The 17,567-nt window shown below is 37.5% G+C and overlaps 1 protein-coding gene across 5 annotated transcripts in view; it reads right to left on the reverse strand.

The window, feature by feature from the left end:
* Positions 1-1,309: 1,309 nt before the first annotated feature.
* ZMYM4 (zinc finger MYM-type containing 4) overlaps positions 1,310-17,567 on the reverse strand; it is a 164,825-nt gene continuing 148,567 nt past the window's right edge. For all 5 annotated transcript variants that reach the window (XM_027537872.1, XM_027537871.1, XM_027537873.1 and 2 more), the window contains 3 exons: positions 16,707-16,955; positions 6,031-6,160; positions 1,310-5,189 (listed from right to left, as the gene is read on the reverse strand). In XM_027537872.1, coding sequence (XP_027393673.1) covers positions 4,982-5,189; positions 6,031-6,160; positions 16,707-16,955 — 587 coding nt within the window. In that variant the 3' untranslated portion in view covers positions 1,310-4,981. The remainder of the gene's footprint in view (positions 5,190-6,030; positions 6,161-16,706; positions 16,956-17,567) is intronic.

The following is a 17,567-nucleotide window of genomic DNA, read 5'->3' on the forward strand; positions in this document are numbered from 1 at the left end:
CTGGATGTTACGTACTTCTGTTTCCATCCCATTGGTCAAAACCTAGTCACTTGTTTACATCCAGTTGCAAGATAGGCTGGAAGACAGTCACATACCAGAAAGCTGCTGCCTACCCAAAAGGTAGGGGATGCAGGTTCCTAATGAGGAGTGTGAAGCACCCATTGTACAGCAGCCTCTTCCTCTGACGGTGCAGAACTACTGTCAAATGATGAAATCTCACAGACTCAGAATTTCAATTAAAAAAAGGGTAAACTATCACAGGCTCTTCTTGTATCCACTGACGTAGTGAAGTGCATCAAAGCATTTCTGTAACGTCGATTACAGTTTATATGCATGTAAGCAAGCACATGAGTGAAGAATGTATGATTTAGTGTATACAGTGTATACACCAGTGTATATAGAATATTTAGGTATTCTAAATAGTTCATTCCAATATATTGAATTGATGATGCTGTGTATTATGTTTTACAGAATCTGAAGCACTGAATTTAGTGAAAATTCAGGCTGTAGTGGGGGAATTAGCATATATTTAAAATCTTACTATATGCCTAGAATTTGCAGGTGTTATAGTAAAAAAGAGTTGACACTGAAAACCTAGCATGTTCCAAGCACAACTTACAGAAGTTGATATTATTCCCAGTTTAAGAGAAAACTGAGGCACAGAGAGGCTAGGTAACTAACTTAAGGCTATACAAACAGTAAAGACCAGGCTCCAGAGCTTCCGACCTTCCCGCTCTGTAACGAAGGCTCACAATTATTTTTCAATGATGAAATAAGGTATGATGATGACAGACAGGAGGAATTGGGGGTACTGTTGCTTATTTCAACTCAGAATCACAAGGACTTTTTCTATTTGCATAGAAAATTAAATTTTGAATTTAATAGAAAAACTGGGACTCATTTACATAATTTCATTTTAACTTAAAACTTCTCAGAAAACTTTGTTAAAAAAAATAGGAATGCCACAAGGCAGGTAGGTAAAAACAATCTATGTGGAATCTGAAGGTATATTTGCACAATACCAAGATAACTAGAAAGTCTAAGGAAAATACCACTTAGTCTTACATTCCCAAATTAACTATGTATTCATACTTAAGAATATATTCTTTATTCTAATCTCATGATTTCAAAATGATTCAAGTTGAACTAGGTTAAGCTGTGTAAATCTAAAAAAAAGTCTGCCTAAAATGAAATACAGATCAGGTTGATGCAAACATAACTGCGGTTTCGGACTATGAATTTTAAATCATTGTGAGTAGGATCAAGTACATCTTTAATAATCAAAATAGGAATTACTGCAATCAACACATTTTTGCCAATGAGAAACAAGTTTTATTCCCATCGCGTAAGAATCTGTGCTTCAGGATTCGAAGAACTCCTGGAAGGCATTCTCTGCCCGCTGCTGGTTGTGGGATCATTTCCTCTGTAAAAAGCTGTTGAGATGCTTGGAGAAGTGACGGTTGGCTGGTGAGAGGTCGGGTCAATGTGGCAGATGAGGCAACACTTCACAGCCCAATTCATCCAATTTTTGAAGAATCATCCAACTTTTGAAGTGTCGGTTGTGCAGTGTGCAGTCAGGTGTTGTCATGCAGAACTGGGTCCTTTCTGGTGACCAGTGCTGGCCACAGGCATTGCAGTTTTTGGTGCATCTCTTCGAATTGTTGAGCATGTGTCTCAGATGTAATGGTTTTGATGGGATTCAGAAAGCTACAGTGAATCAGATGGGCAGCAGACCGCCACTGACCCTGACTGTTTTTTGGTTCAAGTTTAGCTTTGGGAAGTGCTTTGTGGCTTCTTCTCGATCCAGCCACTGAGCTGGTTGTTGCCTTGTATAAATCCACTTTTTGTCACATGTCATAATCTGATCAAGAAATGGTTTGTTGTAGTTGTGTAGAATTAAGATGACACTTAAAAATGATGATTTTTTTGATTTGCAGTCAGCCGCAAGATAAGTGAGGTACCCACTTCCCAAGCTTTTTCACTTTTCCAATTTGCTTCAAATGCCAAATGACCATAGAGTGGTCCACGCTGAGTTCTTCGGCAACTTCTTGCGTAGTTGTAAGAGGATCAGCTTCGATGATCCTCTCAATTTGCTGCTGTGAACTTCCCACAGCCAAACACTGCACTCCTCATTGTCAAGGGTCTTGTTTCCTTTGCAAAACTTCTTGAATCACCAGTTCCTGGGCCAAGTGCATTGTTGATGTTGTGAGTTGTCTCTACTGTTTTATGACCCATTTTGAACTCAAATAAGAAAATTACTAGAACTTGCTTTTTGTCTAACATCATCATTTCCCTAATCTAAAATAAACAGCAAGTAATAAGTCATTAGCAAAAGAAATGTGCATTAAAATAATGTATAATATAACCACATTTAAGAATGTGCTCATTAATATCAAACAGCAAAGTTCAACAATGCAAAACCGCAGTTACTTTTGCACCAACCTAATACTTGATACTTCTAGCTTTCAGGGCTTTGAAAATAGTAATAAATTAAAAACCAGAACAAGTCTTTGATGGGGGAAAAAAAACAATTGAAAAGATTTTGCAATGAAACACAATGTTTTCTGGACTGAGTAAAAACCAAATAATTTATTTTCTGAAAACTGATCTTTTTCTTTGTAATATACCATCTGTTGGATCATACCAATAGGGTCAAACAGAAAAAAATTTTTAAAATTCTTTCAAGACATAAAGAAAATGAATAATTCACCCATCAAATACAAATATACTATTTTATTCTAAGGGAATATTTCTGTGGTTTCTGCAAGGTGAAAACCCGAAAGTGTTTAAAAAACAAAGAACAACAGATAATTTAATGTTTCTCTTGTTTGATATTTTTTCCTCCCCTGGGGGAAAAAGAACCAATTTTACATTATTTTAATAAAATTTAAAAAAGCAAATAACTGGACACACACATCAACAGCTATGCTTATGAGGAATGACCAATAATGAATCAATATTTTCTTTTACAAATTATTCCAGGATCTGGACAACTCTGTGGACTAACATGCAATTGACATCTTGATACAGTCATTTACCTGGATATTGGCTGTTCTCAATTAAAAGATACAGAATTTTTTCCTCTCTCTAGTGTTTTATAATAGTTTATCTACTATGCCATAAATTTGCATTTCTACAGAAGGGGAAACATTAGTGTTTATATAAACCATAAAATTTCTTAGTGGGGACTATTACACCTGATGTTTCTGGATAGTTTATTGGCAGACTTATCAGACAATCCAATTGTTTTTCCTCCATATCAAACAAGGTCTGGAAGTAAGTTTTCCAGTCAGAAATGACAAACACAGATGGAATTAGTCATACAGAACTGGGGCAGATTTACTTCTTTCACACAGTTCTTGGTAACAAAAACAAGATTTGTTACAGGACAGAACCATAAGTACACAATGTCAAAAGGCCTACTTTAAAATTTTCATTGTATTTAAATTTATTTATTAAAAAACAAAAAAACCACCTGCCACTCCCATCTAAAAAAATGGGACATATAGTAAAGTCTTTCAAGGTTAAAATTTCTAAGAGGCTTTTTAGACTTCTCTCATTTCTATTAAAGGATCAAATTAACCTCACCTAAGGAAATTCTGTGATTGGCCAATATTATAGAAGCTTTGATTCAAAATTTTGTGGGGAAGAAACAGAATGGAGAAGAAGGAAATGGATCCATTTGCCAAACACTCCTATGACTTGATCCTCATCAAACTACTAAAACAGCTAGAGTTTGGAATAATGCTGTAAGAGGACCTTGTGGGTCTTTGCAAGACTGTCAGTGTCTTTGTATACTAACCCCAGAATCCTATTTATTTATTTAAGTGTCTTAGGGTAACAAGGTCATCTTCCAATGCTTTACATAGGAAAATACTAGTTCTTCTTCTACCGTAATTCTGATAGCTAAGTAACACTGTGTCTCTGTGGAATCACCCACAGGTTTGCCAGAGAAAGGAGAGACTCTTCTTTTTGAAATGACAAGGGCCTCCAGAAACTGGTGCAAAAGACAAAATAACAGAAATTATTTGGGAAACGGGAAGATAAAACAACAGGAGGAAAGCTGCCATTTGGGGATAAAATAAAAACAAAAGAACCCCCACTTCTGTGCGCCACAGCTCATGCTGTGAGACAGCAGCAATAAAGGCTGACACCCAGAGAAGTGGGCATTTTAGTGGGTTTTCTACAAACATTTCAAAACACCTGGGGTCTAACAAGTGCCACAGATTTTCTGTGTGCATAATTATTTTGCAAGTTTCAGCCCCTTTAACTTAATTTACCCACATCCAGACCCACAGCTGAGAAGGCTAGACCCAGAAAGTGAAGGGGACACATTACTGTATGAACAGCAGTGAAGGCCTTTTCCCCTGATGTGAGGGACCCTATGGCAAAAGCACCAGAGGCTTCTATCCTTCACAGAATTGGCTTGGCAGTGAAAATCAAAATCAAGACCACTTCACTCTCTACCTTTAAAAAAAAAAAAAGGCTGAGTATTTTTACTGGGTCTTCAAGTCTGGGCCCCACAGTCCTCATCTGATGCCACTCTTAGCTCTGTACTGATTTCTGCCCTGACTCTTACAGAGGGCTTGCCCAAGTAGCCTACTGCAGCCAAGGCTTCACTCCAAAGCTACCTCTCTAAGGTCTAAGGTTACTATGGTAGAATTTTATACAACAGTTTTCCTTAAAAATATTCCACAATTTGTTATTCCCAAACAAAATAAGATTATGCACCACTCAGAGAAATTGGTTAGTCATTCTGAAGATGTCTAAGAGCAATATCACTGCCGGAGAACAAGGTTTCTCAGCTCACATTCTTTCCTTCAGTTGCCATTTGTACATCCACACTGGTTCACGAGCTGTCTGTTCTCCATTACCTCATAATCAAGTCAAGAGGACTTGGGACTTATCATTTTCCAAAGCTGGATGCATTCACAATTTGGTGCATACCAACACGTATGAAAATAGGAACCCTACTTCCACTTTAATCTGATAACTCAACATCAGAGTCTTCTGATTTGGCTTTGGCAAGTTCTTCATGTACCTCCCTCACCATGAGAATACGTGTTAACATGGTGTCCAAGGTCCCAGGGTCTATGGGAAATGTGGAGTACCACATGGGGCTATTTGGAACACAGGAGCGCTCAGGCTGAAGGTAAAACACATCATTCCTCTGCTTCACACTTTCAGAGCTATCACAGGAAAGAAAAGAGAGAAAGAAAACTGGGATCAGAGAGTACAGCACACATGTAATTACTCTTTAAGTATAATGGCTCTCTATCTTTCGTACTATGACTAACATCGTAAACAATGTACCCACAGAGATAAACAAGTTTATAGACATTTATGCTCCAGGAGCAACCTGTAACTGCATATTTTTCCCCCACACTCAGGAATCACACTGGATTCGAAGTAAGTATAATGTTAATAGATGACAAAATGCAAATCCTTCACAAGTATTAGTACTTAAAACTTACCAGGAGCAAAAAAAAATTCAACTCACAAGTGACACTATGGCTGAGACTCATCCTCAGTGCCCAATACCCTGCAATGAATCCCCAGAATACTCCACACAGCTCTGCTGAAGAGCAAACCCAGTCACTGTGTTTCTTTGGGGAAAAAAATTGGCTTTAGTGTGGATCTTGCAACTTTTTAAAATCATAAAGTTTCTGTAAGAAAAAGACCACTCAAAAAATGTCAATTCTTTAAAAACTGTTTTCTCATTTATAGACGTAGCAGTACAGTCTTTCCCCTATTTTTCTATGTAAATAACAAATTCATAGCAGAATAAACAATGACAGTGATTCTTGCTTTTTAAGAGATTTTTGGGGGAAAATGCTCAAGATAAAGCAATTTGTTTCTTGGTTCAAAATCCAGGCAGATATGAAAGTGGGGAAAAAAATGAAACCGTAAGTAAATCTTTGTTTAAAGTCACAGACCAGCTACATTTCTGGGATTTGAGCATCTGAAATCTAAAATATAATAATTACTTTTTGAAGTGTGCTGTATCAAGTTCAGAGGAAAATCACTTACCATTTGGACAGATAAAACTCATAAAGTCGGACTGGGCATCTGAGGGGGTTATCAGTATTCTCTGCCATCTCCACACCCACTGGAACATCATCATCTTCATTTCGTTTCCTCTTGCCAATGGTTAGTTTATCTTGAGACAGAAAATTATAATCAAAGAATTAGAAAAGTCTTTCTTCAAGTCTTAAGACACCCACTTATATGGTTCCCTTTCCCTTCCTTTCACTTACTCGCGTGTTCAACAAGTATTTATTGAGGATCTATGGAAGCACTAGACTAGTGCTGGGTTAATCAAACAAAGTCCCTGTCCTGTACAATTTATGTTTTTATCCTTACCCAAGTTGGGGCAGCATGACAAAAAGCATGATGCCTGAGAGTAAGTCTCAATTCTGAGCCTGACTTTGTTAGGCAATTTTATTAGGCGTAGGGTTCTTAATCCATAGCAAAATAAAGAGAAAAAAGGGTTCTGCATGTTCTTCTCCTATAGTAGAGATCAAAACAGAAGCTGGCACCTCTTTCTCTGAAAACAGTTCTCCTGTAGGACACCAGTGTCCATTGGGCGTTTGTTTAAGTCTCTTTCATTTGTTATAGTATTATGAGAAGTGAAATCTTTTGTCAGAAAAAGAATTCTCAGTAAAGCTGACCATTTGATAAGGAAAGAGCAATCCCTTTTTCACCAGCAGAGTTGTGCAGAGGCCAAGGGTTATCAGAAAGAAGCCAGGGTAAAGACATGGAAAGCAGGCTGTTTCCTTCCCACTTTCTCCATTCAAACTTCAAGAGAACACTAGGTGGATCTGGAAACCCGAAGGAAAAAAGGTTTTCTTCTTCTTTTGTCATATCTGCTTTTAACAACTGATCCAAAAATTTCCCCAGCTTCCCGTATTAGTTCTGAATTAGGCATATGTCATCCAGTTTTCCACTTAGAGACTAAATAGAAAATATGCTAGCTGCTCATTCATAAAAGAAGCTAAATTTACTACCAATCTGGTCAAGCACCTAATCAGAAAACAGGGAAATGTTGTCCCATTGTCTCTACCTCCTTGAATTAATATAAATTTTTAAAGTTATCTATTTTTATTTATTTGGCAGAACCAGGTCTTAGTTGCAACATGTGGAATCTTTAGCTGTGGCACGTGAACGCTTTAGCCATGGCACGTGAGATCTAGTTCCCCAACCAGGGATCACATCTGCAACCCCTGCGTTGGGAGCGTGGATTCTTAGGTACTGGGCCACAAGGGAAGTCGCTGAATTAATATCCATTAAGAGCATAAAGTGGGCTATATATAAACAAAACATACGAGGGTATGAATGCATGGTGGAAAAAGCAAGATAATCTTAGTATTTTCTAAAGTAAACGAGCAACTGAGAAAAAAGTAAATACAAGATGAACATCACAATTATTCTTTACAGATTCTAGTTTCAGTAATTTAAAATTCTTACATTCAAAATATATACTTCACTCTTATCTCAAGGAAATAACAGCTTGGTTTTGGGAATTTCAGAACTTGCAATTCTGTTCAAAATAATTTCTAGTTCTATAATAACATTAATTTTTAAATATTAATAACAAATTATTAACAGATTTTTTAGAATGCAAGATCATAAACCTTCTAATAAAACAGTCACTGCTGATATTTTTCTACTGTGTATGACGGCAGTATACTCTAGGACAGGTTTAAGTTCCCTCAGAATTTTACAGCGTTAACATATTATTGACTAGAGACGTATCAACACATTTTTAGAGAGTGATACAATTAACATCACCAGGTGAAGCTGTTAAGAGTTTAAAACTGACCAAGGATTCATTATGTAACTTAGGATTGTTATCATTCACGTTTTGCTCCATTAGGTTTTTGTACCAGCCTTGTGTATATTAACATAAAATTTTCAAAACTGACACATTGAAAATTTTTGAGTAAAGAAGAATTTTTTGGTGAATTTTATACAGGTACTTTCTCTGATTTTCCAAGTGACATATATACTAGTGTCTTGGAAGATGATAGTTCTTCAAAATATAGTTCTCATTCAAACAATGAGAATATTAGGAAAAAAATAAGACAAAAGGCCGTAGTGATTGATTCTGATACATACAGGGAAACTCATGGTGCTAGAGAATGTACCTCTGCTTCTACAGGAGAGAGGACTAAAGACAACATTTCAAGAAAATTAGAAGACTTCACAGGTGTGTCAAGTGTAACTACTGAATCAAGAACCCACAAAGCGTTAGTGAAATAACAGAATTAATACCGGGCTGGTCAAAATAAAAACCACCAGCCACAGGTGTTAGTTTCTACAAAAATCCTGTGGTCAATAATGAGTTAACTAAAATGGAGTACTCTGGTCAAAACCCCCGAAACTTTTAGAAACACTAGATTTAAAAGTTATGCAAGTTTCTTTTAACTAGTAATTGACCCATCTGTTGCCTCTAAATCAATGATCCCCAATCTTGGCTGTATATTTCAATTTCTTGCAAAGTTTTAAACTGAAGATTATCTGGGTTACATCCCTAATGAATTAAATTAGAATGTCTAATTTAAATGACAATAAAAGAGGACTTTTAAGTGATTAATACTCTGTACTGAAGCGGGCATGAGTTTGAATCCTGGTCAGGGAACTAAGATCCCACAAGCCATGCAACATGGCAACCACTCCCCTCCACCAAAATAGCCCACCAATAAAAGCATACTGAAGCAACTGATTCTTCTAATTTTAAGTCAAGCCTTTAATATGACCCTAACAATAGAGTAAAGCATTTAAATGTTAAACTAAAGCTATACTCTTCCATGTCTAGAATTTGCAATTCCTCTTCTCTAATAAGTGTCTATCTGAATACTAATAAGATTTCAAATAGAAATCTTACAAGGAGGGGACAAGATGCAAGAGTAGGAAGATCCTGGGCTCATCTCTTTCCATGAACACACCAAAACTACAACTATTCACAGAGCAGCTATCCTTGAGAAAGACCTGAAGACCAGCACAAAAGATTTTCCTCAACTAAAGATAAAAAGAAAATCACCATTAAGATGGGTAAGAGAGGCAGAAATGGTATCTGGCCAGGACCCACAGGCAGAGAGGACATCACAGCTGCAGAGGTCCTCCTGAGGAGCAAAGTGTCCAAACTCCGCATCGAGCTCCCCAGCCGAGGGGGAATCAGCACCAGAGAGATAAGCCAACAAACCCCCATAACACCTGGATTTGAAAACCAGTGGGACTTACATCCAGAGGTCTGTAGGAAACTAAAACTTAAAGAGCACATGCAAAAACTCTCTTGCCCCAAGTCCCAGAGGCAGCAGTTTGAAGAGGACCTGGGTCATATGTGAAGGAGAGTCACTGACTGATTTTAGGGTGTGTGCAGCAGAGCCAGGGACTTTTATAATTTTCTCTGGTTCTGTAGCCACTGAGGAACTACGCCTACTTGGTCCAGGGCTGGTGGGTGCCAGTTTGACTCTCCCCATCTCATCCCAGGCTCACCTGTAGATCCATCCAAGCTGATGCTCCTCCAAAGCTATACTACTACACCTAGCAAATGGCTCTGGCCAGCACTAGAGCCCCTCCAAAGCAGCTCCACCCTAGGAGATGGCCTTGCAAACCATACTGCCTTCAACGGTCACAACTCACCATTATAGCCAGCTTTGTCAGGGTCCAGTCCTGCACACCAGTAAACCTACAGCCATCATGGCCTAACCACAGAGAAGGGTGCATGCAGCCCTTTTACATAAAGTCACCCTTTAAAGGCTGGCAGATGTGGCTGATCTATCTAGTACATAGAAACAAACGCAGAGAGCTAGGAATATTGAAGAGACAAAGGAATTTTTCCAAATAAAATAGGCAAAAACTAAGGATTCCCAAAGAAGGCAGGAAAGAAACAAAATCTATTTGAAGAAAAAACTGGCTGAAAACTTCACTAACTTGAAAAAGTATAAAGTCATCCAATTCCAGGAAATGGAGAGTCCCAAACAAGATGAATGCAAAGAAACCTACACTGAGGCACATTATAACTAAAATGTCAAAAGTTAAAGATAGAGAATATTTAAAGCAGCAAGGAGAAGAAAGGGGTGACAGAGGACGAGATGGCTGGATGGCATCACTGACTCAATGGACGTGAGTTCGAGCAAGCTCTGGGAGATGGTGAAGGACACGGAAGCCTGGTGTGCTGCAGTCCACAGGGTTGCAAAGAGTCAGACATGACTGAGCAAAAGAGAGAAATAACTACTTACATACAGAGGAGCCTCCACAAGACCATCAGCTGACTTTTCAGCAGAAACTTTAAAGCCAGAAGGCAGTGGCATGAGGTATTCAAAATGGTTAAAGGAAAAAATTTACAACTGAGAATACTCTGTCAAGATTATCATTCAGAACTAAAGGTGAAATCAAGTTTCCCAAACAAGCAGAAGTTAAAGAGTTTATCATTACAAAACTGACCCTACAACAAATGTTCAAGGGACTTCTTTGAACATAAAAAGAAGGCCATTACTTGAAATATGAAAATTATGGAAGAAAAAAACTCAATGTAAAGGCAAGCACATACTAAAGGTAGTGACTCAACCATCTATGCAGCTAGTATGAAGATTATAAAAGTAGTAAGATCAAATAATCTATAACTATTAAAGAAAATACAACATTAAAAAAATAAAATTTGTCAAAACATAAAAGATGGGGTGGGGTGGTGAGAGTAAAAATGTAGTGCTTTTAGAACACACACAAACTTAAGCAACCATCAACTGAAAATAGACTGCTATATACATAAGTTGTTATATAAGAGCCTCATGATAACCACTAACCAAAACCAAATAACAGATACACACACGAAAAAGAAAAAAGAATACAAACAAAACTAAATAGTAATCAAACTGCAAGGGAAGAGAGCAAGAAGAAAAGAAACAGACGTGAATACAATCATAAAAATTTTTAAATGGTAATAAATACATTTTTGTTGTTCAGTCATTAAGTTGTGTTGGACTCTGTGACCCTGTGGACTGCAGCATGCCAGGCTTCCCTGTCCTGTACATAGCAATAACTACTTTACATGTAAATCAACTAAATGCTGCAATCTAAAGACACAGGGTGCCTGAATGGATACCAAAATAAGATCCATATATATGCTGCATATTAGAGACTCACTTCAGACCTAAAGACACACAGACTGAAAGCAAGGGAAAAGCAAAAGATATCCCATGGAAACGGAAACAGAAAGCTGGGGTAGCAGTACTTTACATTAGACTAAAGAGACTTTAAAACAAAGATGGAAGAAGGACCCTGCATAACGATAAAGGGAACGTTTCAACAATAATACAAAACACTTGTATGTGTGTATGCATCCTACACAGGAGTACCTAAATACAATAATAAGCAAATATTAACAGACACAAAAGGAGGTAGTGACAATAATACCACAACAGCAGGGGGACTCTAACATCCCATTTATATCAATGGACACATCAATAAGGAAACACTGGCCTTAAAGGACACATTTGACCAGATGAACTTAATAAACAGTATGTTCCATCCCCAAACAAAATAATATTCAAGTACACATGGAACATTCTCCAGATACATCACATCAGACCACAGAACAAATCTCAATAAGTTTGTGGTATTCAGTTGCCAAGTCATGTCTGATTCTATGACCTTATGGACTGCAGCAAACCAGGCTTCCCTGTCTTTCACTATCTCCCGGAGTTTGCTCAAACTCATGTCCTCTGAGTCAGTGATGCCATCCAACCATCTCATCCTCTGTCACCCCAAAGCTGAAATCATACTAAGCATCTTTCCCAACCATAATGCTATCACACTGGACAGCAACTAAAAGGAAAACACTGGAAAAAACAAATATGTGGAGTCCAAACAACATGCTAGTGAACAATCAACGGATCACTGAAGAAATCAACGAGGAAATTTAAAAAAAAACACGTACTTTGAGACAAAAATCTATCAGCTGCAGCAAAAACAGTTCTAAGAGGGACGTTTATAGTGATATAGGTCTACCATAGGAAACAAAAAACTCAAATAATCTAACTTTATACCTAAAGGAACTAGAAAAAGAACAGCCGAAAACCAGTTAGTAAAGGAAGTAATAATAAAGATCAAAAGTGAAAATACATAAAATAGAAACAAAAAAATAGAAGAGAACCTGTTCTTTGAAAAGATGAATAAAACTAACCAGATTCATCAAAAACAAAAAGAGAGGGCTCAAATAAATAAAATGAAAATTCAAACAGAAGTTACAATTGACACCACAGAAACACAATGGATCACAAGAGATTACCGTGAACAGTTCTATGCCAACAAATTAGACAACCTAGGGGAAAAAATGGATAAATTCTTAGAAACATACTATCTGACTAAATCAGGCAAGAAATAGAAAACATGAACAGACCAATCACCAATAATAAAACTGAATCAATAATCATAAAACTCTCAAAAAACAAAACCTGGAGCCAGATGGCTTCACAAATGAGTTTACCAAACATTTAGGTAAGAGTTAATACCTATCCTTCTCAAACTATTCCAAAACAGGAGAGGAAGTAACTCTTGCAAACTCATTCTACATGGCCAGCAGAACCCTGATACCAAAACCAAAGACACCAGAAAAAGAAATAAAATGACACGCCAATATCACTGATCCTCAACAAGATATGAGCAAACTGAATTCAACCATACATTAAAAGGATCATATCCATGAACAAATGGGATTTATCCCAGGGATACAAGAATGATTCAATATTCACAAATCAACATAATACACCACATTAAGAAAATGAAGGATAAAAAGCATAAGGTAATCTCAGCAGATGCAGAAAAGGCTTTTGAAAAAAATTCAACATCCATTTCTGATAAAAACTCAACAAAGCAGCTACAGACAGAAGATACCCACACAATAAATGTGATATATGATAAACTCACAACTAACATTATACCCAATGGTGAAAAGCTGAATAAATTTTCTCTAAGTTGGAGAATAAGACAAGATGGTCACTCCTGACCGTTTTATTCAACATAGTATTGGATGAAATCCTAGCCATGGCAATCCTACAAAGACCGAGGCAATCTACAAAGTCCTAAGCAATCAAACAAGAAAAGGAAATTTTTAAAAATCAAGAACTTTGCTGGCGGTCCAGTGGCTAAGATTCCATGCTCCCAATGCAGGGGACCCAGGTTCAATCTTTTGTCAGGGAATTAGATGCCACATTTGCAACAATTAAAGATTCTGTATGCCACAATGAAGATCGAAGATGCCAGGTGCCACAACTAAGACCTGGAGGAGCCAAATAAATAAAATAAATACATATTTTTAAAATAATACTAAAAGACACATCACAGGTTACAAAAAATATTTTTAAAAATTCAAACTGGAAAAGAAGAAGTAAAACCATCACTACCTGCAGATATACTATATATAGAAAATTCTAAAGACACTACCAAAAAATTGTAAGAATAAATCAATTCTAGTAAATACATTTTACAGGATACAAAACATGTAGAAATATTTCAGATTTCTATACACTCATAACAATCTATCAGAAACAGAAATTAAGAAAACAATCCCATTTACAACTACATCGAAAATAATAAAATACCTAGGATGAAATTTAACCAAAGAGGTGAAAGACCTGTACTCTAAAAACTATAAAAAGATACAAATAAATTGGAAGATACACCATGCTCATAGACTGAAAGAACAGTGTTAAAATGTCTATTCCAAAATAACTGACAGATTCAATGCAATCCCTAACAAAATACTGGTTTTTCAAAAGGCAGAGGAACCAGCAATCAAATTGCCAACATCTGCTCAATCATCAAAAACGGAAGACAGTTCCAGAAAAACATCTATTTCTGCTTTACTGAATATGCCAAAGCCTTTGACTGTGTGGATCACAATAAACTGTGGAAAATCCTGAAAGAGACGGAAATACCAGACCACTTGACCTGCCTCTTGAGAAACTTGTATGCAGGTCAGGAAGCAACAGTTAGAACTGGACATAGAACAGACTGGTTCCAAATAGGAAAAGGAGTACGTCAAGGCTGTATATTATCACCCTGCTTATTTAACTTCTATGCAGAGTACATCACGAGAAACGCTGGGCTGGAAGAAGCACAAGCTGGAACCAAGATTTCCGGGAGAAATACCAATAACCTCAGATATGCAGATGACACCACCCTTATGGCAGAAAGTGAAGAGGAACTAAAAAGCCTCTTGATGAAAGTCAAAGAAGAGAGTGAAAAAGTTGGCTTAAAGCTCAACATTCAAAAAACGAAGATCATGGCATCTGGTCCCATCACTTCATGGGAAATAGATGGGGCAACAGTGAAAACAGTATCAGACTTTATTTTTTGGGGCTCCAAAATCACTGCAGATGGTGACTGCAGCCATGAAATTAAAAGACACTTACTCCTTGGAAGGAAAGTTATGACCAACCTAGATAGCATATTGAAAAGCAGAGACACTACTTTGCCAACAAAGGTCCGTCTAGTCAAGGCTATGGTTTTTCCAGTGGTTATGTATGGACGTGAGGGTTGGACTGTGAAGAAAGCTGAGCGCTGAAGAATTGATGCTTTTGAACTGTGGTGTTGGAGAAGACTCTTGAGAGTCCCTTGGACTGCATGGAGATCCAACCAGTCCATTTTAAAGGAGATCAGTCCTGGGTGTTCTTTGGAAGGACTGATGCTAAAGCTGAAACTCCAATACTTTGGCCACCTCACGCGCAGAGTTGACTCACTGGAAAAACACACTGATGCTGGGAGGGATTTGGGGGCAGGAGGAGAAGGGGACAACAAAGGATGAGATGGCTGAATGGCATCACCGACTCGATGGACATGAGTTTGAGTGAACCCCAGGAGTTGGTGATGGACAGGGAGGCCTGGCGTGTTGCAATTCATGGGGTTGAAAAGAGTCGGACATGACTGAGTGACTGAACTGAACAAAATACCATTTGCATTTTTCACAAAGATAAAGCAAGTAATTCTAAAATTTAAATGAACTCACAAAATACCACAAATGGCCAAAGGTATCTTGAATAAGTACAAAGCTGGAGGTTCACACTTCCTGACTTCAAACTACCATTGTTTCTTAAAAACACAAGTTTGAACTATATGGATCTACTCATACATGGATTTTTTTCAATAAATACACACAATACATGGCTTTTGAATCTGCAGACATGAAATGGTAAATGAGGAGGGCTGACTGTAAAGTTATATGCAGATTTTCAACTGGCTGGCTTAAGCTTCAACTGTATACCCAAAGCCACAATGATCATAACAGTATGGTAGTGGTGTGAAGACAGAGACACGAATCAGTGGGACAGAACAGATAGACCAGACATAAACCAACCCTTTGACGATCAATGCATGACCAAGAAAGCAAGAACACACAATGGGCAAAGACAGACTCTAAAACAAATGGACTGGGAAAACCAGACAGCTACGTGGAAAAGAATGGAAGTGAACCACTTTTTCACACCATGTACAAAATTAAACTCAAAATGGATTAAAGACTTACATGTAGACCTGAAACCATAAGACTCCTAGAGGAAAACACCGGCAGGAAACTCTGACATTGGTGTTAATAATATTTTTTTGGCGCTGTCTCATCAGATGAAGACAACAAAGCAAAAATAAACAACTGGGGCCAAATCAAACTTAAAAGATTCTGCATGGCAAAGGAAATGCCACAAAATGAAAAGGCAGCTTACTGAATGGGTAAGGATATTTGCAAAGTATACATCTGGAAAGGGGTTAACACACAAATCATACAAAAACTCAGAAAACTCAATATAAAAAATGCAATTAAAAAATGGGCAGAGGATCTAAATAGACATTTTTCCAAAAGGGACATACAAGCTGCCAACAGACAAATGGAAAGATGTTCCACATGACTAGTCATCAGGAAAATGCAAGTCAAAACCCACAACAAGATATCATCTCATATCTACCAGAACGACTATCATGAAAGGGACAAGGGAGCCCTGCGCACTGCTGGTCAGAGTGTGCACTGGTGCAGCCCCTGTGGAAAACAGCACACAGCGTCCTCAAAAACCGAAAACAGAGCTACCATATGGTCCAGCAATTCTGCTTCTGGGTATTTTTTACCCAAAGGAAACAAAAACACTAATTCAAAAAGATATAAATGCACCCCTATGTCCAATACAGCATTACTGACAATAGCCAAAATATGGATGTGTCCATCAATAGAAGGATTAATTCATTCAGCTATAAAAAAGAATATAATCTTGCCATTTGTGAAAAGACAGAGTGTGCTATGCTAAGTGAAAAAAGTCAGTGAGAAAAAGAAAAATACCATATGATTTTATCTGTATGTATAATCTAAAAAAATTAACTAACAGACAAAACAGAAATAGACTCACAGCTACAGAGAACAAACTGGTGGATGCCAAAGGCAAGAGGGGTGGGGGTAATTAGGTGAAGGGTATTAAGAGGTATGAGATTCCAGTTATAAAATAAATAAGTCATGAGGAGGTAATATGCAGCATACAGAATACAGCCAATACTACTGTAATAACTTTGTATGGTGACAGATGGTTACTAGACTTATAGTGGTGATCATTTCATAACGTATTTAAATGTCAAGTCATTATGTTACACACCTGAAACGAACATAATATTGTACATCAACTATATTTCAATTAAAAAAGAAAGAAATCTTGAAAACTCTGCCACACCTGGTTCCGACTCTTGTTTCTGTGAAGGTGGGAAGAACCTCAGATATGTCATCTTGGTGCTGTACTTCAGCGTCCTCGTCCGCCTCATCACATGGGCAAAAGAAAGCTGCAAGTGCTCAGTAACATTCCGTAGTTGAAAGTATTTGGTATTGAAGAAAAGGAGGGTGTTCAAGAGGACGATTGGTGAGTAAGCGCCCAGCTGTTTGCACTCCCACAAATGCTCTTCTTCAATGCGAGAGAACATGTAACCTGAACAGAACAGGGGAAAAGAAACAGCACTAAGCTCCTGCTAAAAGGGACTACGTAATTTCTTTAATTCTCAGACAGGAGGATACTAAGGAGAACACTGATTGCTCCTCTTTGTCCCTCTTCCTCATACATAAAAATAGAAAAAGCACTGCAAAAAAAAGGGCAGATGATTCCAGTGAAACAAACATAGTGAGCACTCCGCTAAAACAGTTTTAATCTATTGTTATTTTAGACCAGGGCATGGTAAATTTTTCCTGTGAAGAGCCAGATGATAAGTATATTAAGCATTGTGGGCCATAAGGGCTCTGAACAACTTTGTTGTTGTGAAAGATAAGGAAGTATAGACAATACAGAAACAAATAGGTATGGCTATTTATAAATTTTATTTATAGAAACAAATTTGATTCTCATGCAATTTTCCCATGTCACAAAATATAATTTAATTTCCCCCAACTATTTAGAAATGTAAAAAAATATTTTTAGCTGATAAACTATATAGAAACAGGCAAGAGGCCAGATCCAACCATGAGGTGCAGTTAGCAGACTCTTGTTTGAGATCATTATGCTTACTGTTAACTGCTTCAGTTTTATTTGGCTAACAACATTAGAAAG

This window comes from Bos indicus x Bos taurus, chromosome 3 (assembly GCF_003369695.1).
Source record: "Bos indicus x Bos taurus breed Angus x Brahman F1 hybrid chromosome 3, Bos_hybrid_MaternalHap_v2.0, whole genome shotgun sequence".
NCBI classification, from domain to species: Eukaryota; Metazoa; Chordata; class Mammalia; order Artiodactyla; family Bovidae; genus Bos; species Bos indicus x Bos taurus.